General features: G+C 49.8%; 3 protein-coding genes across 3 annotated transcripts in view; 2 read left to right on the top strand and 1 right to left on the bottom strand.

Moving 5' to 3' along the window:
- Positions 1-1,870: 1,870 nt before the first annotated feature.
- Positions 1,871-3,274, bottom strand: LOC123769032 (trophinin-like). The gene has a single exon (XM_045759987.2). It carries the CDS (start codon positions 3,272-3,274, stop codon positions 1,871-1,873), a length of 1,404 nt encoding a protein of 467 aa, XP_045615943.2.
- A 29-nt stretch (positions 3,275-3,303) lies between these two features.
- Positions 3,304-3,768, top strand: LOC138354658 (foot protein 1 variant 2-like). Its single transcript, XM_069309015.1, has one exon. It carries the CDS (start codon positions 3,304-3,306, stop codon positions 3,766-3,768), a length of 465 nt encoding a protein of 154 aa, XP_069165116.1.
- Positions 3,769-14,017: 10,249 nt separating this feature from the next.
- The window catches only part of LOC138354657 (uncharacterized protein YhgE-like), a 38,597-nt gene continuing 35,371 nt past the window's right edge, over positions 14,018-17,243 (top strand). Inside the window, exon 1 of the mRNA XM_069309014.1 lies at positions 14,018-14,218. Within this exon, the coding sequence (XP_069165115.1) occupies positions 14,018-14,218 (201 nt within the window). The remainder of the gene's footprint in view (positions 14,219-17,243) is intronic.

Here is a 17,243-nt window from a genome sequence, read left to right as displayed (position 1 = left end):
AATTTGCGAGAACGGGTTGACCTTAGACACATAGAACAAAAATAGTCATGCCAAATATTTCTTTTTCTTTTAATATTTATCTAAGGCTCAGCCAACGTCATCTTGCTTGAACAGGCCAATTATTCAGCCCCTCCTCCTGTTGTGGTAGTACTTATAGTACCGATGAGGACCATAGTACATATAACCGACGTACAACACATTTATTAAGTAGAAATCGGCACTATTGAGAAACAAACCGGAAAACTGTCTTTGCAACATAACTAGAAAATAAACTAAACTAATCTAACTTTCCTAGGCCTAATACACGATATCTGAGGCCTAATACACGTTATCTGAGGCCTAATACACGATATCTGAGGCCTAATACACGTTATCTGAGGCCTAATACACGATATCTGAGGCCTAATACGCGATATCTGAGGCCTAATGCACGATATCTGAGGCCTAATACACGTTATCTGAGGCCTAATACACGATATCTGAGGCCTAATACACGATATCTGAGGCCTAATACACGATATCTGAGGCCTAATACACGTTATCTGAGGCCTAATACACGATATCTGAGGCCTAATACACGTTATCTGAGGCCTAATACGCGATATCTGAGGCCTAATACACGTTATCTGAGGCCTAATACGCGATATCTGAGGCCTAATACACGATATCTGAGGCCTAATACACGATATCTGAGGCCTAATACACGATATCTGAGGCCTAATACACGATATCTGAGGCCTAATACACGATATCTGAGGCCTAATACACGATATATGAGGCCTAATGCACGATATCTGAGGCCTAATGCACGATATCTGAGGCCTAATACACGATATCTGAGGCCTAATACGCGATATCTGAGGCCTAATACGCGATATCTGAGGCCTAATACACGATATCTGAGGCCTAATACACGATATCTGAGGCCTAATACGCGATATCTGAGGCCTAATACGCGATATCTGAGGCCTAATACACGATATCTGAGGCCTAATACACGATATCTGAGGCCTAATACGCGATATCTGAGGCCTAATACGCGATATCTGAGGCCTAATACACGATATCTGAGGCCTAATACACGATATCTGAGGCCTAATACACGATATCTGAGGCCTAATACGCGATATCTGAGGCCTAATACGCGATATCTGAGGCCTAATACACGATATCTGAGGCCTAATACACGATATCTGAGGCCTAATACACGATATCTGAGGCCTAATATAGTACATGTGTGTGCTATACTAGGAATATGTAACTTTGCTTTTTAACTTCATTTGTTTCCCGACTCTATAAGTGACTAGTACAAAGTTCTAATTGCTTAGAATGGCAATATTTGTACTATAGTGCACATAGTTACACAACTACTGTCTAAAACAGGAGAATGGGTGGAATTATATGTCACAAAAATATTAGCCAGGGGGCCAGATTCACGAAGCAGTTACGCAAGCACTTACGAACGTGTACATCTCTCCTCAACCTTTGACGGCTTTGGTTACATTTATTGAACAGTTTACAGGCATGAAAACTTCCCGATTAACTGTTGTTATTGTTATAAACAGCCTCCTGGTGCTTCGGAGCTCATTAACTGTTTAATAATTGTAAACAAAACCACCAAAGATTGAGAAAAGATGTACTGGTTCATAAGTGCTGGCGTAACTGTTTCGTGAATCTGGCCCCAGTACTGTGGGAAAGTTTTGTTTGTTGTTCGGTAGACAATGGACTGTATAAAACAATACGATTTTATTTAGCTCCAACACGAACCTCGGGTTAGTTTAATTTCATTAATTAATTAAAACTTAGACCGTCCAGCCTGTCGTTGAGCTTAGGCCCAGATTTCATTTAGATATTTTGATTACTCTGATAATTAATAAATAAGTTTAACCACTCGAGTGCCTATATTACAGTAAATGTATTTAGTAATGTATGCACTCGAGCGCTTAGCTGGTCGAGGGAGAGGGGCGGCCCAAACATGTGGTCGACGGAGAGGGCCGGCCCCCAACATGTGGTCGACGGAGAGGGCCGGCCCCCCAACATGTGGTCGACGGAGAGGGCGGCCCCAACATGTGGTCGACGGAGAGGGCGGCCCCAACATGTGGTCGACGGAGAGGGCCGGCCCCCAACATGTGGTCGACGGAGAGGGGCGGCCCCAACATGTGGTCGACGGAGAGGGCGGCCCCAACATGTGGTCGACGGAGAGGGCGGCCCCAACATGTGGTCGACGGAGAGGGCCGGCCCCCAACATGTGGTCGCCGGAGAGGGCTGGCCCCCAACATGTGGTCGACGGAGAGGGCGGCCCCAACATGTGGTCGACGGAGAGGGGCGGCCCCAACATGTGGTCGATGGAGAGGGCCGGCCCCCAACATGTGGTCGCCGGAGAGGGCCGGCCCCCAACATGTGGTCGACGGAGAGGGGCGGCCCCAACATGTGGTCGATGGAGAGGGCGGCCCCAACATGTGGTCGACGGAGAGGGCGGCCCCAACATGTGGTCGACGGAGAGGGCCGGCCCCCAACATGTGGTCGCCGGAGAGGGCTGGCCCCCAACATGTGGTCGCCGGAGAGGGCCGGCCCCCAACATGTGGTCGACGGAGAGGGCGGCCCCAACATGTGGTCGATGGAGAGCGGCGGCCCCCAACATGTGGTCGACGGAGAGGGGCAGCCCCAACATGTGGTCGACGGAGAGGGCGGCCCCAACATGTGATCGATGGAGAGCGGCGGCCCCCAACATGTGGTCGACGGAGAGGGGCGGCCCCAACATGTGGTCGACGGAGAGGGGCGGCCCCAACATGTGGTCGACGGAGAGGGCGGCCCCAGCATGTGGTCGATGGAGAGGGGCGGCCCCCAACATGTGGTCGACGGAGAGGGCCGGCCCCCAACATGTGGTCGACGGAGAGGGCTGGCCCAACATATGGTCGATGGAGAGGGCCGGCCCCCAACATATGGTCGACGGAGAGGGCTGCCCCCAACATGTGGTCGACGGAGAGGGACGGCCCCCAGCATGTGGTCGACGGAGAGGGCGGCCCCCAACATATGGTCGATGGAGAGGGCGGCCCCCAACATGTGGTCGACGGAGAGAGGCGGCCCCCAACATGTGGTCGACGGAGAGGGGCTGCCCCAACATGTGGTCGACGGAGAGGGGCTGCCCCAACATGTAGTCGACGGAGAGGGGCGGCCCCAACATGTGGTCGACGGAGAGGGCGGCCCCCAACATGTGGTCGACAGAGAGGGGCGGCCCCAACATGTGGTCGATGGAGAGGGCGGCCCCCAACATATGGTCGATGGAGAGGGGCGGCCCCCAACATGTGGTCGACGGAGAGGCCGGCCCCCAACATGTGGTCGACGGAGAGGCCGGCCCCCAACATGTGGTCAATGGAGAGGGCGGCCCCCAACATGTGGTCGATGGAGAGGGCGGCCCCCAACATGTGGTCGACGCAGAGGGCCGGCCCCAACATGTGGTCGACGCAGAGGGCCGGCCCCAACATGTGGTCGACGCAGAGGGCCGGCCCCAACATGTGGTCGACACAGAGGGCCGGCCCCAACATGTGGTCGACGGAGAGGGGCGGCCCCCAACATGTGGTCGACGGAGAGAGCTGGCCCTCACCATGTGGTCGACGGAGAGAGGCGGCCCCCAACATGTGGTCGACGGAGAAGGCTGGCCCCCAACATGTGGTCGACGGAGAGGGGCGGCCCCCAATATGTGGTCAATGGAGAGGGCTGGCCCCCAACATGTGGTCGCCGACTTCGTCCGCGAGGCAGGAGAACTAGAGTCAACTCTTCCTTGCCGGCAAACACACTATTAAATTGGATTTATATTACATTTATTCAAAGAATCCCACACAAATGTTAATGAGAATATTAATTGTATGTTCTTACGTGAGATACTGGTGTTATCATGCTTCGTATCCACAGTCAACTACCTCTCTGTGCCTCCCTCCACACACACACACATTGTGGCCACAACACTTGTGCTAGGCTACTGAAGCAGGGGTATCACTTGTCTGTAGTTGACGTGTGAGGCGGGCACGACTTGATTTAGTAGTCGTGACGACGGCAGCAAAATAGTCAAACTTTGGCTGCGTAGTGAAGGTGTGCTGGAGTCCGTGGCCATGTAGCCGACCAGAACGTGTCATGGCGTCCACCTCCGGAGTCAAGCAGAAACTATAGTATATTATTCACTCCTTTAGAGTTTAAGGTTTTATCTATTTATGAAACTGAATCAACAATGTTAATTCTTTAATAACTAATTAGTTTCTTTTGTCGTATAATTTATTAGAAGTGATAGACCAATTTGGCTTCCTACTTGATAGTCATGGTAAGCACCGGGCCGACGCAGTCCAGCCTCTGGCGCCATTCTGAAGAACTACACACATATAATTGACATTTTAATTTGTTAATTAAACTTGAACAAAGAGTATCTCTCATTAAGATTCACTGAAGTTATTGTAACAAATATATCCAAAAAGTACCTTATATCCTGTGACTCAAGAGGAAGAGCTGTGAAATTGAAATGAATTCCAAATTATTTCAATTTCACAATCGAAATTGCAATTGAAAACAACATTGACCCAAAAATACACTTTCATGCAATGTGCTCACATGCTCAAAAACTTCATCATGTACCCTTCACTTCCTGGACAAAAAGTTACAAAAAATCCACATATGGTCAAACACTTAAAATAATGGACATGAACAAATAAGTGCACCATATTGCACATATTTATCTAGTATTCTTAAGTCCAGTGAAGATTGTTCATTAATAACATTATGGTGTCGCTTCATGCAGGTCAGCGTTCAATCCCCGACCGTTCAAGTGGTTGGGCACCATTCCTTTCCCCCGTTTCATCCCAAATCCTTATGCTGATCACTTCCAAATGCAATATAGTTAAAACTGAATTAAGTTTATTGAGGTATAAACACACACAAAGGGATGAGGTAGCTCAAGCTATTCTCCCCCCCCCCCCCCCCCCGTTCAGTACAACGTGTTCTATATATATATATATATATATATATATATATATATATATGCAACCAAGCCTGAATGGTCCCCAGGCATCTATACAACTGAAAGTAAGTAATTATCAAAAGAAGGCACCAAACCGGGAAGGCTATGTAGCACCATCAAATACGCAAAATAATCAGAGGGCGCTAAATATCACCAAGAATGCCAATACGAGAACAAAAACGCATAAGGCGAACGATATCAAAAGTATCCGAGTCACCAAGAATTCTATCGAGGGACAGGTGACCGCGAGGGGCGGTCGGAAAGCAAGACACACGCTCGTCCTGGAAGTCAGGACATTCAAGAAGGACATGCACGACCGTAAGAGGGACAATGCAACTAGGACAATAAGGAGCAGGGCGGCGCTCCATCAAGTGACCATGGGTCAAGCGAGTATGGCCAATACGCAACCTCGCCAGAGCTGTTTCCCACCGCCGGTTACGGTGGAAGGAGGACCGCCACGAGGAAACACAACATTTAAGAGTACGTAGCTTGTTACCAGTAACAGACAACCAAGAAGCCTGCCAACGGGTAAGGACTGAGGAATGGATAACCGGGTAAAAGTCGGAATACGGAATGCCTTTACGAGAGATGGGACAAGAGCGGACAGCTTCCTTGGCGGCAGCATCCGCACGTTCATTTAAAGACACACCAATATGGCTGGGAACCCAACAAAACTCAACCGACTTAAATTTACTGTGAACGAGAAACAGCCAATGCTGGATCTCGACAACTACTGGATGAACCGGATTAAAGGACCCGAGAGCCATGAGGGCACTACGAGAGTCATCAACAACTACAAAGGAAGACTGACAACGAGAAAGCAGGAGACGAAGAGCATAGAGAATAGCATAAAGTTCCGCTGTAAAGATGCTAATCTCCGGAGGCAAGCGACACATATAAGTGCGATCAGGAAAAACAACAGAGTAGCCAACACCGTCTGCTGACTTAGACCCATCGGTGAAGACAGAAACGGAGCGGGAGTGAGAAGAAAAGTGCTCGAGGAAAAGGCGTTTTAGAACCGTAGGAGGGGTAAAAGCTTTAGTGATACGGGTCAAGGATGTACAAAACCGCGGAAGAGGGACCCTCCACGGGGGCAAAGAAGGAACAACACGAGGAGAAACATCAGAAATACGAACGGAAAGAGAATCCTGCAGGCGAGATAACCGGACAGAATGAGGGAGGTGGTGAAGAGGAACAGGAACCGCAGGAGGGGCAAAAGTTAAAGCACGACAGAGGCGAGAGGAAGGATGTTGCAAGGACCGCGCAAGATAGCGAAGACAGTAGCGATCACGGCGGTCCTGGAGAGACAGGAAGCCAGTGTCAACATACAAGCTAAGGATGGGAGTCGAACGAAAGGCACCAGAACTGAGGCGCAACCCAGTATGGTGCAAAGCATCAAGACGGCGAAGAGTAGAAGGAGAAGCAGACGAGTAAGCAGGGCAACCATAATCGAGCTTAGACAGGACGAGAGTGGAATGTAAAGCAAGGAGAGTGCGCCTATCTACCCCCCAAGAAGTATGGGACAAGACCCGAAGGAGGGTAAGGGCCTTAGAGCACTCAACACGGAGGTAAGAGATATGGGGAGACCAAGACAAACGAGTGTCAAGGAATAACCCCAAAAGCTTCGCGGAATCTTTGTATTCAAGGGGATGACCATAAAGTGACAAAGAGGGACGAAGAACAACCCGTTTCCGCGTAAAAGTCATGGCACACGTCTTAGAAGTAGAGAACTTGAAGCCATGATCTGTGGCCCAAGACGACACGGCATCAATTGCAAGTTGAAGCCGGCGTTGAAGGAGAGGCGAATCATCACCCTGACAACAAAGGGTAAGATCATCGACATAGAGAGCGGAGAAGACACCAGAAGGAAGAGAGGAAAGAAGACCATTGAGGGCAACCAGAAAAAGAGTAGTGCTCAGAACACTACCCTGGGGCACACCTTCGTATTGCTGAAAAGAGGGAGAGAGAGCGGTACCAAGGCGCACCCGAAAGGAACGACGAGAGAGGAAGCTGCGGAGAAAGAGAGGGAGATGACCACGAAGGCCAAAAGAATGAAGTTGAGATAGGATATGATAACGCCAAGTGGTGTCGTAAGCCTTTTCCAGGGCAAAAAGGACGGCAACAACGGAGGTCTTCGCAGCAAAAGCAGTACGAATATAGACCTCCAAGTTCACCAGGACATCTGTCGTGCTGCGGCACTTGCGGAAACCAAATTGAGAAGGGGAGAGGAGGTGTTGGTGTTCCAGGAACCACATCAGACGAACGTTAACCATACGTTCAAAGAGTTTGCAGACAACTTGTGAGAGCAATAGGGCGAAAGTCCTTAGGGGAAGTACCCAGAGACCCCGGTTTGCGAACAGGGAGGACAACGGCATCGAGCCAGTCCTCAGGGACTGACGACGACTCCCAGATCCGATTATACAGACTCAGTAAATACTGAGACGTGCTCGGAGGGAGATGGCGAAGCATCTCATAATGAATACCATCGGAGCCCGCCGTAGAACCGCAGAGGGCCAGGGCAGAACGAAGTTCAGAGAGAGAGAAGGGATCATTATAGGGAAGCTGAAGATGAGTGCAGAAATCTAAAGGACGAGACTCAAGGACAGGTTTACGAAGAAGGAAAGATTGGGGAAGATGAAGACCAGAGCTAACAGAAGAAAAGTGGGAACCCAGTTCGGAAGCGACCTGCAACGGGTCCGCCACAAGAGTATCATGGATGTGAAGGACCGGTGAAACATCGGGAACGAACTTACCCGCTATCTTGCGGATACGCTTCCAGATCTGGGCCAGAGGGGTTTCGGACGTAATTGTTGAGACATAAGATGCCCAACATTCACGTTTAGCCGTACGGATGGCCCTACGGGCCACCGCACTCGCTTTCCGAAAGAAAAGAAAAGAATCGGTCGTCTGCCTACGGCGGTGCCTCTTCCAGGCTGCACGCTTACAGCGGACAGCCCGAGCACAGTCTGCATTCCACCAGGGAACGCACTTCCGTGGACCCCGAGAGGAAGAGCGAGGAATAGAGCGGAGGGCAGCGTTGAAAACAGTGTCATGAAAAAGGAGGAGAGCGCGAGAGAGAGGCAGAAGGGAGAGGTCAGAGAGAGCAGCACTGAGGGTAAATAGGGTCCAGTCTGCCTTAGCAAACTGCCACCTAGGGAAAGAGAGGGAAGGGCGAAAAGAGAAAAAGGAAACAAGGATGGGGAAATGATCACTTCCATGGAGGTCATCAAGAACCCGCACGTGAAATCTAAGTAAAGAGAAGAAGAGCAGAGAGAAAGATCAAGACAAGAAAGGGTGCGAGTCCGAGAGTCCAAATGAGTGGGCTCACCAGAATTCAGAAGAGACAGGGAAGAAGAGAGGAGAAACGGCTCAAGAAGGCGACCCCGGGTATTCGTCAGAACGTCACCCCAAAGAGAATGATGACAATTGAAGTCACCCAGCAGGAGCACAGGCTCCGGCAAGGAGTCTAGGAGGTGTTTCAAATCAGGAAGAGAGAGCCGGACACTTGGGGGGAGATAAATGGAACAAACTGTGTACCATTTCCCCAGAAAGATACGAGCAGCAGAACAATGGAGAGGCGAAGGAAAAAGCAAAGGAACAAAGGGAACATCAGCACGAATCAAGAGAGCAGAAGAATTAGAAGCCCCAGCAATGGCTGGGGGGGGGGGAGAGAAAGGAATAGCCACGAAAATGACCAGGACGAGCACCAAGCATTGGCTCCTGGAGACAGACACAAAGGGGCGAAAACCGCGAAATCAGAAGTTGGAGTTCGAGGAAATTGGCGTAATAACCTCGAACGTTCCATTGAAGAATGGACAACGACGAGAAGAGAAAGGACAAAAACAGAGAACAAGGAAGAAACAAAGGCGAAAGAGCAACAGAGCACGTTAAAGAATATCAGGGTCGGGATCAGGGTCAGCAAAGTCAGGGTTAGGGGGCATGGGTAAACTGAGTAAAGACGGAGGGAAGGAAACGGGAGAACAGATCAGAGGCGGGCGGGCAGGGTCCAGAGGAGGAGGAGGAGGAGGAGGAAGAGGAGGAGACAACGGAGAGGAGCAGTCAAGGACAGCAGCAGGAAGAGGGGGAGTAGAAAGAGGGGAGCGCACCCCAGCAAGAGCAGCAACCGAAAGGGAAGCAGGGGCCAAAGAAACCTCCATAGCAGGAACAGGGGGCGCAATCACTGAAACGGGAGGGGAAGGAGCAACAGAGCCAGAAGTAGGAGCTGAGGAAGAAAGCGAAGCCTTCTTACCCGCCGGGGAAGAGGAAGGAGAGGAGCCAGGCTTCAACCCGTTCTCGCAAATTTAATAAGTCAATAGTGACTTATTAAATATGTGCATAGGTGACATACTTAACATAATAGATACCCTTAAAAAGATTCATAGAAAACACCGACCTTACCTAACCTACTTAGTATGTTAAGATAAGCATCTTATTGCTTCGTAATTACAATTATTACCTAACCTATAATAGGTATAGGTTAAGTAATAATTGTAATTACGAAGCAATAAGATGCTTATCTTAAGATACTAACAAGGTTAGGTAAGGTCGGTGTTTTCTATGAATGTTTTTAAGGGTATCTATTATGTTTAGTATATCACCTATGCACGTAGTTAATAAGTCAATATTGACTTTACGAATTTGCGAGAACGGGTTGCAGGCTTACGCTTCTGACTTAAAGAGACCGGTGTCCCAGCACCTACGTACCGGGCAACGGATTCCAGTGTCTCAACAGGAGAAGCCGAACGAGAGCACACACGACGGCCGTTAGGAGAGCGATGGACATCCGCCCGCACCGACAGGCGGTGGGGAGAGCCGATAGATGGAGGAAGAGGATGGGAAGGAGGATCGGAGGGGGACGAGGAAGAAGACACAGGAGACACGACAGACTGGGTAGAAGGAAGGGGAACCCCAGACAGAGGACCAGGAGGAGGATCCTTCGGGAGAGAACCCAAAGGAACAAAGGAGGGGGCAGTGGGTGCATCAGGGTCCAAGGCCCGGAAACGGTTGTGAGTCTGAGGAAGGCGGGAAGGACGAGGAGAGGAAGAGCGCAACACGCGAGCATAAGAGATATTAGCATAAGGCGGGAGCCGGCGAACCTGGCGTCTCGCCTCAGGAAAAGATAAACGCTCCCGGTGCTTCAAGTTGAGGACGGCTGCCTCAAGCTTGTAATAGACACACGCACGGGAGAAGGTAGGATGGGCCTCACCGCAGTTGAGGCAACGAGCCTGGGGAGAAGTGCACTCCGACTTAGAGTGACCTTCGCCACCACACAAAGGACGGAGAGAGACAGTCCCGGAGCAGCGGAGGGCACCATGCCCAAACCTCCAGCACTTGTTGCAGAGCCGAGGAGAAGGAATGTACTCCTGGACAGAGCACCTGGCACCAGCAAGAATGACAGAGGGTGGAAGGGTCCTACCATCAAAGGTAATCTTCACAACCCGGAGGGGTTGACGACGACTACCACGAGGGGGACGAGTAAACGTGTCCACCTGGAGAATAGAATGGCCCTGGGCAGCAAGGATATGTCGAATATCGTCGTGGCAGTCGCGCAGGTCCCGAACACCGGTCGCAACATGGGGCGGGAGCAAAATAGTGCCAACACTGGCATTCAACTGAGCGTTCTTCGAGACCCGAACAGGGGTCACCAAGGCAGGATAAGGCAGCCAAGCGGGAAGCAGCATCCTGAGAAGGAGCAGCAACGACACGTGTACCGAGACGAGTGGGGTTGAAAGTAATGGAGGCATCCACGGAATCAACGAGATGTCGATGGAGGGAGAAATCGTCAGGAGGCGCAGAATCAAGAGGGAGGAGATCAAAATATTTGGCGGAAATATTTGGTCACGAAGCGGGACCAAACAAGGCTTGATAAGTAGCAGAACTGGAAGGAATCGAGCGAGGGCGGCCGTGACGAGGACGGCGGTGAGAACCCCTAGAGAGAGAGGGGTTAAAAGGCGCAGTAGTTACAACTAGAGAAGGAGCCGCGCCAGGGGACGAGGTAGTCACCACTGGGGGCTTGGGGCTCGACCCAACCACAGAGGAGGGAGGGGAGCCAGGGGAAGGAGTCAGAGAGGCCAAAGGAGGAGCAAGGTCGGGGCCCAATGCAGCGGAGGCTACAGAGCCCGGTCTTCCAATACGGACCGACTCGGGGGCTTGGTCGCCCACCCCACGAGCCTGAGAAGGTAAACCAGAAGCAGCCGAAACAGGGTTTATCATCATGACGAAAATAAGAATTCATTCACGAATGTGCCCCCACACCCACCACGGAGCCACAATTAGAGGCAGGACACCCAACAAGAAGCTATCGCCGATCTTGCCGGGGCCTCCTAGGGGTGCGTCGTGAGTATACGCCCCACAAACGCCACCTTAAGAAACCGACAGTCCGTCGAGATCGGGTTCAGTGACGAAAGGGGGATTGACAATAAAAGGTTCCCCTCGCTCTCGACGTCGGGTACTGCAGTTCTACGGGTGCAAGAGTATGCCTCCTCAAGCACCCGGGCGTCAAAATAGAAGAAGTCCAAGGGAAGAACCAGAACGAGCAAAAGGTCGGCAGGAAACGGCAAGCAGATAGGAGAAGAGGGGGGAGAAAAACGAAACAGAAGGAAAAGGAAAAGATGCCCAGCAGAATTGGAGAGGACGGCAGCAGGAGCACAAGGCTAGAAAAGGACAGAGGACTGTCCCAAGGAGCATCACACTCCGGCAGCCGCCCACTAAGCCCCCACACGGCGTATGCAACTGAAAACTCACACCCCAGAAGTGACTTGAACCCATACTGCCAGAAGCACTATGCAACTGGTGTACAGGGCATCTTATCCACTCGACCATCACGACCGGACAAAAGCTGATGGTAGCCGAGGCTATTTTCCCCATCAGCCCACCGGCACTCTGATGGTAATCTTGGGCATAGTATTTTATCAAATCACCTCATTCTTGGGTCCTTTTCCAGGAATTCTATTTGTCCGTCTGGGAATTTGCGGTGGAATTCCGGGTAGCGGTACTCTGTCTTCAGTGTGGCGAAGTCAGTGTAGGAGTTCATGGAGGAGGCGTGGACATACATGGGGGTGTTTGTTGACGTCCTTCATGCTCATTATCCAGTTACATTTATGGGCCAGTTGTCGTCTGGTGTTGGCGTTGCCATTGAATTCGCTGGGCGAATTGAACTTGCCGCAGAGAACATAGGCGATCCTTTTATCTTCCTCGTCTTCGTCGGTCGCAAGGCCATCCTCGTCAACGTCGATGTCGGCTCTGGAGCGCCTCCTGAAGTCAGTTGTCGGAGTTACGGGTAGTCCATCGTCGTCTTCGGATGTGGTGATGTCGATGCTAGCAAGGACAGCCAGTGGTAGGTGGCGTCCCTGTTTCCGGACTGGTGGTGGGGCCGGCAGCAGCTGGAGGAGCTGGGAAGTCACCGAGGACCGTCACCGGGTACGAGCAGCCGGTTGATGGTGTGGACGTATAGGCTGACGTCGTTGTCCGCTAGTGTGTCGGCGAGGTGTAAAAGTTCCGGTAGTAAGGTGGTGTTGGTGGTAGCTGTAGGCAGAGATGAGGTCGGCTCAGTCCCCGTTCGCATGCTATACAGTCGTAATGGCTTGGAGATTTCTCCTCATAGTTTCCTCCATGGAGACACTCGCCGGTTATTTCTCACTGGTAGCTCCGCAACCCGTCCTCTTAAAAATAACGTCACTTTTGGCTCGTATGCAAGCTATGGCCAAATTTGGATGTAATTTGAAATGAAATCTACTCACAAAAGTGACGTACTGTTCCGTTTTTCTGTTTGAGTCGTCCGGCTTACTCGGCAAGCTTAGAAGTGGATTCTTTCCATTAACGTTTTTCATACCGTTTTGAAACTTTATGAGAATTTCCTGCCCACATAACCTATCAGAGGACCCTTAACTTACTGTTGTTGAAAAAAAATCCCAAATTTATATTCATTTTTTTTCATTTTCAAATTACGTCCATATTCGGCCATACGGGCAAACGGCCGAAAGCGACGTTATTTTTAAGAGGACAGGTTCCACCAGCTCCGGACTCCCGCAGGAGCGCACACACTGTTATGGTGACTAGATATTATTCTCCTCTCCCGGCAGTAAGAGTCATACTCCCGGCCTTGTAAATACTCAGTAGTAGTCCTAATTTCATTTTGTAACTCCTTGCCAATACCACCAAGACAATACACGGCCAACAGAACAATTTTTGTCATCAGGCTGAACCGCTGGACAGCGGAAAAAGCTGAAGATATTATTCTCCAGGTAAATGAGTAAAATCCCTCTTTAACCGCCACTTGGACACAAGTAATCAGAAATGTTGACAACACTCGCCCTACACTGAAAATATCGTTTGCAACAGCCTCGCAGAAAGTGGCTCAACGAGGATTCAGATGCTTCGGCATTACTTCCTCTCCATCCCTGATCTCTATGAAAACACTACAACATAAAACAGTGCTTTAAGTACGGCGTGCTGGAGTCGACGGAGAGGGGGGACCTCCAACATGTGGTCGACGGCTTCGTCCGCCTGGCAGGAGAACTAGTCAACTACTCCTTGCCAGCAAAGACACTATTAAATTAAATTAAATCTCACACAACTTCACAAACAAATGCCCAGAAGTTGTAGCGAGATGCAGCACATGTTCAGGCACACACAGCGAGAAGGAACACCAAAACCTGCACCCTCTGTGGTGGACAACACACCGCCACCTCCCACCTTTGCTCCAAAAAGGAAGGAAGATGTACAAAAATGAAGAACACGTGAAATTAAACCGCGTCCACTCAAAGCCAACTGCTGACAACATTGACCTAAGCTGAGAACGGTTCCCGAGCCTACCTGCACCCATCAAGCGACAACAGCTGTGTGAATGGACAGGTCACAATCGCCTGCCATTAAAGTCGAACCCTCCAAGGTCTGAAGCACCAGCGACCAACTCCGTCCATACCCAGGTTATACTAGCACACGCTGACAGGGCCGCAATAGAAGGCCACAGGCTGTTCATCCACAGTCAATAATCTTCTGAAGACCAACACCATGCCGCCTGTGAACGTGCCGGATAAGGCCCTGGTGAATGCAGCCACCCAGACAGAATCGCCATTGACGATGACGGCACTACATGTTGCTCTTGCAACCTCGATAGCTGCAGCTCCCGTCCAGATCACAGATGCCACAGCTATACCTGTTGACGATGAGGATGAAGATACCCATTCATCATCAGATGACTGTGAAATTGAAGTAAGTTTATTGAGGTAAAATACACACAAAGAGATGAGGTAGCTCAAGCTATTCTCACCCCGTTCAGATGACTGTCAATATCATAAATGTCTCTGACAACTCTACCACCCCAGGATTACAAGTCCAAGAAATCTCCAACGCCATGCAAAATAACAATTGCTAATCTACCAGGACAACCTCCTGTTCCTCTAAGTATTCTACATACCAGCAACGGATCGTTCACTATTCACGTCACGGGACGACCAGTCACCATCTCCATTCCACCAGGTCTTATGTCACCTTCCTCTGTCAGAGATGACAGCAATGTGAAAGCGTAGAGTCAGACAACCAAGAAGAGGTGAAACTCAGAAGCATGAAAAGATGCAGTTAAGTAGAATGAAAGGCATTATCTTCTGAGCTGTTCCGGCGCCCTCGGACCTCTGTTGCCTCAGATTCTTCATAGAGTCTGAGGGCGGTAGCCTAATCTATTATTTTCATAACTGTGTAACAGTGCAAATGTATTACCTTGTTCCATGTTATATTAGTGAGTAGTAGTGTGTGTGTGTGTCGTGTGCGCATGAGTGTGTACTCACCTAATTGTGCTTGCGGGGGTTGAGCTCTGGCTCTTTGGTCCCGCCTCTCAACCGTCAATCAACTGGTGTACAGATTCCTGAGCCTATTGGGCTCTATCATATCTACATTTGAAACTGTGTATGGAGTCAGCCTCCACCACATCACTTCCTAATGCATTCCATTTACTAACTACTCTGACACTGAAAAAGTTCTTTCTAACGTCTCTGTGGCTCATTTGGGTACTCAGCTTCCACCTGTGTCCCCTTGTTCGCGTCCCACCAGTGTTGAATAGTTCATCCTTGTTTACCCGGTCGATTCCCCTGAGGATTTTGTAGGTTGTGATCATGTCCCCCCTTACTCTTCTGTCTTCCAGTGTCGTAAGGTGCATTTCCCGCAGCCTTTCCTCATAACTCATGCCTCTTAGTTCTGGGACTAGTCTAGTAGCATACCTTTGGACTTTTTCCAGCTTCGTCTTGTGCTTGACAAGGTACGGGCTCCATGCTGGGGCCGCATACTCCAGGATTGGTCTTACATATGTGGTGTACAAGATTCTGAATGATTCCTTACTCAGGTTCCTGAACGCCGTTCTGATGTTAGCCAGCCTCGCATATGCCGCAGACGTTATTCTCTTTATGTGGGCTTCAGGAGACAGGTTTGGTGTGATATCAACTCCTAGATCTTTCTCTCTGTCTGTTTCATTAAGTACTTCATCTCCTATTCTGTATCCTGTGCCTGGCCTCCTGTTTCCACTGCCTAGTTTCATTACTTTGCATTTACTCGGGTTGAACTTCAACAGCCATTTGTTGGACCATTCACTCAGTCTATCCAGGTCATCTTGTAGCCTCCTACTATCATCCTCTGTTTCAATCCTCCTCATAATTTTTGCATCGTCGGCAAACATTGAGAGGAACGAATCTATACCCTCTGGGAGATCATTTACATATACCAGAAACAGTATAGGTCCAAGGACTGACCCCTGCGGGACTCCACTTGTGACGTCTCGCCAATCTGAGACCTCACCCCTCACACAGACTCGTTGTCTCCTGTTGCTTAGGTACTCCTCTATCCACCGGAGTACCTTCCCTCTCACTCCAGCCTGCATCTCCAACTTTCGCACTAGCCTCTTGTGTGGCACTGTATCAAAGGCTTTCTGACATTCCAAAAATATGCAGTCTGCCCACCCTTCTCTTTCTTGCCTTATTTTTGTTGCCTGGTCGTAGAATTCAAGTAACTCTGTGAGGCAGGACCTGCCATCCCTGAACCCATGTTGATGCTGTGTTACAAAGTTCCTTCGCTCCAGATGCTCCACTAGTTTTTTTCGCACAATCTTCTCCATCAGCTTGCATGGTATGCAGGTTAGGGACACTGGCCTGTAGTTCAGTGCCTCCTGTCTATCCCCTTTCTTGTATATCGGGACTACGTTAGCTGCTTTCCAAATATCTGGCAGTTCCCCTGTTGCCAGTGATTTGTTATACACTATGGAGAGTGGTAGGCTCAGTTCTCTTGCTCCTTCCTTTAGAACCCAAGGGGAGATTCCATCTGGGCCTATAGCCTTCGTCACGTCCAACTCTAGTAAACACTTCCTTACTTCCCCACTGGTAATCTCAAACTCTTCCAGTGGTTCCTGGTTAGCTATTCCCTCACTTACCTCTGGAATTTCTCCTTGCTCTAAGGTAAAGACCTCCTGGAATTTCTTATTCAATTCCTCACACACTTCCTTGTCATTTGTAGTGAATCCTTCCGCCCCTATCCTTAATCTCATAACCTGTTCCTTTACTGTTGTTTTTCTCCTAATGTGGCTATGCAACAATTTAGGCTGAGTCTTTGCCTTGCTTGCGATGTCATTTTCGTATTGTCTTTCTGCCTCTCTTCTCATCCTGACATATTCATTCCTGGCATTCTGGTATCTTTCTCTGCTCTCCAGTGTCCTGTTATTCCTATAGTTTCTCCATGCCCTTTTACTTTGCTGCTTAGCTAGCCTACATCTTTGATTAAACCATGGGTTTCTCATCTTCATTTCTCTGTTTTCCTTTTGGACTGGGACAAACTTGTTTGCACTTCCTTTCCTTGCACTTCTGCGTGATGTAATCCATCATATCTTGGGCCGTCTTTCCCCTGAGCTCTGTTTCCCATGCTATATCTGTTAGGAATTTTCTTATCCCCTCATAGTTTCCCTTTCGGTATGCTAACCTTTTGGTTTCGGTATCCCTCCTCGAGTTCAATAACCCTTCTTCAATCAAGTACTCAAACACCAGTACACTGTGGTCGCTCATTCCTACTGGGTCCTCAAAACCGATTTCTCTTATGTCGGAGTCGTTCAGAGTGAAGACTAGGTCGAGTCTCGCTGGTTCGTCATTGCCTCGCATCCTTGTGGGTTCTCCGACATGCTGGGTTAAAAAGTTGCTTGTCACCACCTCCAATAGTTTGGCTCTCCACGTATCCTCGCCTCCATGCGGTTCCTTGTTCTCCCAGT

This window comes from Procambarus clarkii, chromosome 64, assembly GCF_040958095.1.
Source record: "Procambarus clarkii isolate CNS0578487 chromosome 64, FALCON_Pclarkii_2.0, whole genome shotgun sequence".
In the NCBI taxonomy this organism is placed as follows: domain Eukaryota; kingdom Metazoa; phylum Arthropoda; class Malacostraca; order Decapoda; family Cambaridae; genus Procambarus; species Procambarus clarkii.
The sequence above is the reverse complement of the archived record's forward strand: the minus strand, read 5'-3'. Positions and strand labels throughout refer to the sequence as shown.